We start from the raw sequence: 8198 nt of genomic DNA on the forward strand, positions 1-8198 counted from the left end.
CTTTGTTTCCTTCGGAAAAAATTGATTTATGTTCTAAATACTCCGTGTGTAGCTGAAAATGTTAAGAATATAAATCAATTTGATATGGGTGGAATTAAAGTTTGATTGGGCATGCCAAAAATGGTTTGATTTAGTTTTAAACGCTAAGTTTTTTTGCAGGCTGGTTATACTTCACTTCACTTGTACAAAATTTGTTTAAGTTATAAATATCCCATAGAGTAATTTGAAGTCATTTGCGAATTTTCAAAATTTTAGAACTATTTTAGTGCCACCACATCAGTGCCACATCATCCAAATCTACTCTAAATTTAGCTCAATGTTGAAAAGTGAACGGTATTCATAGTTGAGGGTTGGGAAGTGAACGATTTTTATGTTGAGGGTTGAAATGTGAATGGATTAAAAGTTGAGGTTGATAAACTGACTTAGGACATAATCGAAGGTTCTAAAGTAGACTTATTACTATTCTGAATTAGAGAAAACACAAGGTGTTACATGTGCTCGCTGAGCAAAAGTGCGAGGGCGGCGACAGCAGGGCATAAACGGGTGGGGGACACTAGAGATCACGCCTCGAGCCGGTGAAAGAGTACGCAGCATAGTGGTTCTGAACCGAACGTGCCGCTCTGAAACTTTGCAGGTGACGAAAACGAATTGAAATTCCACAGGGGGAAAAATAGGCGCAAGGAGACAAAAGTGGAAAAACGAGGAGACAGACAACGGCAACTTGTTTGCAGATCGTGTGGTGATTGTTCTCTACTACTCATCTGAACGGCAATTTTCAGTATCAGACGTATTCAGTTTGCAGCATCGGATTCCGGTTACTCGCCAGTTGCTATGAGTGCTCAAGAGTCAAGGTTATGCGGTTCGCGGACGCACATGAAATAGAAGAAGAAACAAATGTTTCTGATCTACGACGAATTCATTTCTGACCTCACAAGATCAAGAACAACGCAAAACTAAGAATTACAATGTTGTTCTTTTTCCCGTTTTGCAGTATCGGTCATACATTATTCAGGAAGACAGGGAGGATTTGATCCATGGAAACTCCTGGCTCTCCTCACCTCTTTGCACACCCTCTCCAGCATCGTCAAGAAGTCCCTGACAATGACGAAGATCCTGAGTGGGCTCGCCTCGTCCTTGCCGACGTCGCCGTGGTAGTACTCGGTGATGTCCCTGACGTGCCCCAGGACCCGGCGCTCGCCGTCCTCCAGCTCCCGGATCACCTCCTCTGCGTGGCCGACGAACGGTGCCATGAAGGCGACGAAGCACTGGCTCCTCTCGTCGCCGGACAGGTCCTTGCCCACTAGCTCCTTGATCCGGGACAGACCGTGCGACAGGCTGCACACTGAGGTGGTGAGCACGTCCAGGTCGACGGTCGCCGTCTTCTTGACGTTGGTGAGCTCGGCGGCAAGCCCGGTGACGATGTCCGTCCCCTCCGCCGTGCGCATCGTTGGCTTCTGCGACCGAATCATTTCCTGGACCACGAAGTGCAGCAGCGTGGTCTTCCCATCGGTGCCCTTGACGTCGGCGAGCTTGAGCAGCGCGTCGAGCTTGAACGCCATGGCGCCGCCCCTCGCCGTCCCGACGTTCATCCGATTCCCGGTCTTCAGCACGGCCTCCAGCAGCTTCAGGAACAGCTTGCTCGACATCAGCTCCCTGCACGCATCCTTTGAGACACGAAGAAAGAACGTGCGACAACGTTAGAACAGTTTGACCACGAGTAGAATTGGCACACCAGCTAACGCGAGGAGCCCAAGATTGCCTGCCTCGTCTCGCTTACCTCGAGCATTGCGAACGACTTCTTGATGTGGCCGACCTCGTCGGCGAAGGTCTCCCGGTACAGCATGGCCTCGACGCGCGCGAACGCGCTCGGTATCGTGAGCACCACCTTGAGGAGCCTTTCGGCCGGGACCAGGCTGCCGACATCGCCGTCGTAGCTCGAGAGCTTGTCGACCTCTTCCTTGGTCGGTGCCATCTTGATCAGCGCCTCCAGCTGCTGCACCGACAAGCTGCTCCCTGAACCAACCCGACCAAACCATGTAGGCACGAGACAAAAGATCCGTACTTGTTGTCGCTCGCAGTTTGCTTTACTTACCCTGCAGCAAAGCGGCGTAGATCTGCTCGGCAGTGGCGTCCAAGGCCTTCATCAAGATGGTGATGTTCTGCAGCCTCTTGGGGTCCAGGACGTGGTGCCCTAGCGAGGGGCTCCAGATCTGGGCCTCCTCGTGCTTCGCCGAGCGCCTCGCGGCGTTGTACCCGAACAACGATTCGATCATCTTTTCGTCCAATCTGCGAAGCATCAAGCAGTGGTTACACTTCGAATTCGTTCATGATCATAGGGGAGTGCGCGGGAAGCGGTACGTGCGGAGGTGATTCAAACTTACTCGAACGAGCTGGATCGGATCCTGTCCCACACCATCCGCCGGTTGGGCGCGGCACGTACCTTGTCCCAGTGCAGCGGCTTCAGCTTGGGCAGCGGCGCGCCGTTCTTGCCGACCGGTGCGCTCTGCCTGAACAGACCAGGCGGCGCGGGCGGCGGCGGGAGGCCGGGCCCACTGCTCCTCTGAACATTATTTTGTTGCGGGACTAGAAGTGGCGGCGGCGGCGGCGGTAGGGGAATGGCCGGACCACCACAACTTGTCTGAATATTTTGCTGCTGTTTTACCACCGGCGGCGGCGGAGGCGGAACCGGCGGCACCGTATTGCTACCTGTTGCATCCGAGCTCACGGTGTCCGCCTCTGCTTCTGCTTCTTTTACGTGACAGGCGCTGCCGCTTTCAAATTTTAGAGACTTGACGGGTTGACAAGTTCCCTGGAGCTCATGATCCTTGAGCAGCTGCGCTGTCGACACGGTCACCGATGAGCTCGGGGAGTGTGCGCGGCGGCCCCGGTCCTCATTACTCGGCGTGCGCGGGCACAGCGGCGAATACGGATCTGCAACCTTCTTATCTGAAGGCGTCGTAGGGGCAGAGCTCCGCCGCTTCGACTGGCCGGAGGGCGACGGCGACACGCCGTCGGCTTGGCTGCCCTTCGCGTCCCGTAGCTCGGAGTAGGAGAAGTGCGACGACTGGAAGCAGCACGAGGAGTGGACCGACTCGGCGCCATCGTCGGAGCAACCTCCACTGCCTTCCCCCTCGCACTTGGGTTCGTCATGCTTCGGCCCGGCCATCTCCGGCGGTGCCTTTCCTCTGCCGTCGTCGTGGCCGGCCTCGAGGTACGGCTTGATGGTGTCCAGGTAGAGCAGGCCCGGGCCCGGCTCGAAGCTCACCTTGTTGGTGCCGTTGAGGTCAGCACCCCCGCGCCTCCCCTGAAACCTTTTGCACGTCAGGAACACTACCAGGACGGCAAGGAGCACCAGCACAGCCCCGGACAACGCCGCCGCCGCGGCAACAGCGACCAGCTGCGTGCTTGTATTTTTACTTCCGTGCTCGCCTCCCCCGTCGCGCGGGCTCTGCGCGGTGGCATTTCCTCTCTCGTGGTTGTGGACAACTTTTCCGTGGACCGGGAGTCGCGCGTCCTTGTGGAGCAGAGGTAAGTGAGCATGAGCCGGAGCTGGGGCTGGAGAGACTCCATGACCATGATGCTGCTTCTGCTTCTGCTTCAGACCGAGAGTGTTAAAATCACGCAGCAATCTGAACCTTGCATGGCCATTACCAGCTTCCCTCCTCTTCTTGCCATTGCCGGTGATCGAGAATAAAAGACCGGCGAAGCATGCGATCAAGAAGAGGCAGAGCAGGAGTCGTCTAGAGAGACTGGACATGGCTGCAGGCATCAAACCATTTCAAGGGGAGGGAATGGATCGATGGTGGGAGAGCAGAGGATAGTGTTCTTTGGTGGGAGAAAGCTGTGAAGGCTGTGAGATACAAGGATTGGCGCCGGTAGGCAGGCAGAGGCAGGAACGTACACGGTCAGCTCAGCTAGGAGCCTTCAATGCCACTCCAAGGAATCCCTGAACAGTGGCAGGTGCGCGTGGCAGTGCAGTGACGCCATTGTTGCATCCCATGTACCTGCCTATATGCTCTTGCATTACTGTGTCCATGCACGTGTGATGTGTCTTGGCTTCTGACTTGGCTAATATCTCCGAGCTGTTGGTTGCTAATTTCTCTTTGTGAAGACGACTCCACAGAAATTCTTTTGATATTTTCAGAATAAGATTAGAAGATGAGTAGTAAGTACTTCATGGTTCACAAAAAAGAAATTTGCACAGATTAAAAATAAGAGACGTGCTATACCTCAATCGCTCAAAAAGTGTGATTTTCAGTCGACGCGGCTGAGCGTCCGATCTCCATCCGTCGGCCCTCATTTTTTATTCTTCATCCGTCTATCATGGTGTTTCTTCCTCCTCTCTCACTCTACTTCTCTGTGTTAGCACTTGCCTCGCCCTGTGGGAGGCAGGCTGGCCCAACAGTGGTGGCGAAAGCGGGGTGGGGTGCGGCGGCGAGACGAGCCGGATGGGCAGTGAAAGGATGGGGGTGTCACAGCAACCGCCCGACGGAGCCGACCTAGCGTGGTGGTGGCTGGCGTCGGTAAATCTGATGATGTCCAACCGCCGAAGACAGGTGTAAGAGGTGTGGCAGGGGAGAACACAGAGAAGCAGAGCGGCGGGAGCAGGAAGAAGAAAAGACGAGGTCCGATGGATGGATATCGGACGGCTTAGCTGCGTGACTGCGTCGACCGAAAATCACGCAGGTGACTGAGGTATAGCACGTCCCAAAAAATAATTATTGACATCTCTGTGTTTTGTGAAGATCAACCCATTGACATCTCTTTTGCCAGAAATCAGTGCACTATCGATTTTACCTGAGCATGCATCCACTTTTCTTGAAAATACTACTCCTGCGCCCGTAGTTTTCAGCTAAGCAGTTCAGTACTACCCCACTGAATTACATCTGAAAGACACCATTGGCACCTTATCCTGTACCGTTACTGCTTAGATTGAAACTTGTAAAAAAACAGTTGGCACAAAATTTCACATCATTTCTTATTGTAGTCTCATGTGTTTTTCCTGTTGTTTTTGTTCACCTGTCCCTGGTATGCTTGTTGTGTGATCTGCAGACTTGGTTTTTACCCTAAGGCTGCGTGGTCCCCTGCAACAGCATTACCCCATGGCATGTCTTTTACGTACTACTGATCCGAAGACCATTATCTTCCCCTGGAAATGATTTAATGATCTTGGTCTCAGACATTTTAATTGGTCTTACTGCATGTCAGGAGTCGTATTTTTACAAACTGTACCATACCCTGGCCTTTGTGTTGTTGGATTGGTAGCATCTAGCAGCACGTGTGGGGTCCTGGCTGTGGTTGGAATCGAGTGCCCCCAAAGGGCCTCAACATGGGAGTGTCAAGTTCGCGCTCCAGATTCATCTAAAAGCATGTTGTTATGAAGAAGGCAAAATAACAAGGAAAATCGAGAACAAGAAGGCGCAAATTTTAACGTAGTGAAGACACCCGCGAAGAAAGAAAAAAAAAACCCCACGGACACACAAAATAATCCACTATAGAACAAAGTTCACAAAGCAAGAGATGCTACAATGGTGCATCCCGCATTCCGTGCTGCTACCGAGTGTATGTTTTGTAGGGTACAAAATGATTATACGTTCGAAAAGTTAATGAATCCGAAAAGTACTCTAATCTGTCAGCCCTCCGCTCATATAAGCCATCCTCCCGTAGAAACACCAGAATTCAGATCACAAATTGATGTTGCACTATTACAGCCACATATTTGATAGTACATTCTTTTGGATAGACTTAAGTAGGATCGATCTAAACTGAGAGGTACAATTATACGTATTCAAGAAGCTTGCGCATTGTGACCAAGAACCGATGTTCAGTTTGCACACCGGGTAAGCTGAAGCCCTTCTTCTCTTTCGAAGACCTCCCAGGTAGTTAGGGCAGTGTTCCATCCATGGCGACTTGATTCTCTCTCCTTCTAGCATCAACAAGTAGTCGCCGATTTGGTGGGTTACCAAGCTCGCCCATGGCATTGCAAGTTTGCGTTTTGCAGGCGTGATCCAGTCAGCCTTGATAATCTCGGACGATCTGTACGTCGCCCTTGATTGGCGCGGGTAGCGTGGAGGCGATGACCTGTATCTGTGGCTTTCAAGCCGACCAGTCCGTCGGACCGAATAAACAGATACGGTCTCGTGCACACCGAAGACATCTTCAGAAGGAGGGATTGGGATCTTAGTAGGACTTAGTCCGTCCAAATAGGCTATAAATGTGTGATTGGTTATTCGTATAAGGTCTTAACTGTATAGATTGTATATGCAGGATCGTATATGTAGATGAAGAGAAAATAAACTGAGCGATGTCATATTTATTTAAAAAAAATGTTTAGTTGGTTATATCTATCTATACCGTGTATGCAGGACCGTACATGCAAACAGAGAGAAAGCAAAATGAGCGGAATCATATTTATTGAAAAGAAAATGTGTTTGATTGGTTGTATCTATCTAGACATATTGAGTTTAGTTTCTATTTCTATATATAAATAGATGTAAAAATTAAGATTGTGTAACACTCACAGTGATTTTGTAACACTGACAAGTAGATCTGCTTATATCAGTGGATGTAAGAATATGTATCTGCTAGATCAGACTGTGGAGTGAAGCTCGGACTAGTATGAAATCATATATTTGTATTTATCAGGTCAAACTAACACAATAGATACAACAACCAAACAACTAAATATATTTCTCTAAGGTTATATATATCCACCAAACCCCATCGGAAGATATTCTGACAACCAAACACACTTTAAGTGTATCAGAATAAACAAAGTCCATGGATCTCGCTTTGAATAGTCATGCGATTTTCACTATACTCGTGCAAACAGGTCCTAAGTATAATACACAAAGTGTACTATACTCGTGCAATTTGCCAATCCACCGTCCTGTGATCATGAGAAGCGACAGTAAGTATTCTCAAAACGGAGAGCTACAGTTGTGACTAAGGACATGTACTATGCAGAGCGAAGATATCGTTATGCATTTCCAGCTAGCACCGTGTTCATGTCTGGTGCTGTATAACGCTGTATTTGGTCCTCTTGCAATGCAATAACAGGGACCGGGGCTTGGTCCCTTGAACTCTAAAAATAGAGTACCGTGTTGACTTTGGGACAAGATCCCCCTTACTTCACGCGGAGCGAAGGCACGATAACTTCACGGGAGAATTTCCTGTATGCCATTAAAAAAAAAGTTTAATTTCCCTTGCAACTACTAAAAATTTTCAACTTCCTTCTTTACCATCGATTCTAACTTTTCTTCCTTCCCTGCCATTCTGCCGGCAGTTCTCCCGTCTAAAAATACTGTATGCAGATACTGTGCATGGGTACTGTTCAAATGAAGGAGGTTGAAATTTTTCAGTGACAGTGAGAGAAATCAAATTTTTTTCAATGACATTGAGGGAATTCTCCCTAACTTTAGACGGCACATTAGAATGGGCACAGTATTTTCATAAACAAATACCACCGAGTCAAGTTACTGTAGCACACCACGCAAAATTCTGTGCACCTCTGACATAAGAGGAATTGGATTCTTGATTTCGCTGGCTGATCACGTTGGCGATCATGGCGAGGTGATGAGCACATTAAATCATATTTTTTTAATACTAAGTACGGGATGGTACCTAATGGCTGGAACAGTATAAGCGTAGAACTTGAAGGATGGAACCAGAAAGAACCGAGCAGAGATGGTTAATTGGGTCCTTCGGTTTGGCTACATGGAGGGTTGGCTATCCTGATATGACGGTGATTCAGGGGTACTTCTTGCGGTTGGTGGAGCATAAGACCTATTTCATTGTGGGCCCTGCGTGACTCTTAGCAACCGTGATCCTCATCGGACCTTGTGATGGGTGTGGTGCATGTTGACGTGGCCTGGCGTCGGGCGGTCTCGACTAGGAGGGTCAGATCACGCAGCCATGGTGCTACAGTCGAGCCCTCCGGTACAGATATCGGTGGGTGGCTGAGGAGGACTTGCAAGATCTGTAGGTTCTGCGCTGGTATCATGGTCTCATAGTCGAGACGCTGGGCGTGGAACGGCGATAAGTCGCGAGGTGGGGAGCCCCCGACGTTTGGGCAGCGTGATGGCCTAGGCGACGACGCCACCGTAGACTGCACCCTGTGTAGGGGCTTCTCAGGACGGCGCTAGGGATGCGGGGGCTTTCTTGAAGCACCTGTCTGTCCGGTGTTAGGCTGGTTTCCC

At 50.0% G+C, this 8198-nt stretch overlaps 1 protein-coding gene across 1 annotated transcript; it reads right to left on the minus strand.

The window, feature by feature from the left end:
* Nucleotides 1-954: 954 nt before the first annotated feature.
* On the minus strand, nucleotides 955-4123 carry LOC133924360 (formin-like protein 2). The gene is made up of 4 exons (XM_062369853.1): nucleotides 2382-4123; nucleotides 2093-2286; nucleotides 1778-2013; nucleotides 955-1664 (listed from the first exon to the last, which is right to left on the minus strand). The coding sequence occupies exons 1-4, from the start codon at nucleotides 3767-3769 to the stop codon at nucleotides 1005-1007; spliced, it is 2478 nt and encodes an 825-aa protein (XP_062225837.1). The 5' UTR covers nucleotides 3770-4123; the 3' UTR covers nucleotides 955-1004.
* Nucleotides 4124-8198: the final 4075 nt, after the last annotated feature.

The sequence above is a fragment of the Phragmites australis genome, chromosome 7 (genome assembly GCF_958298935.1).
Source record: "Phragmites australis chromosome 7, lpPhrAust1.1, whole genome shotgun sequence".
NCBI lineage: Eukaryota > Viridiplantae > Streptophyta > Magnoliopsida > Poales > Poaceae > Phragmites > Phragmites australis.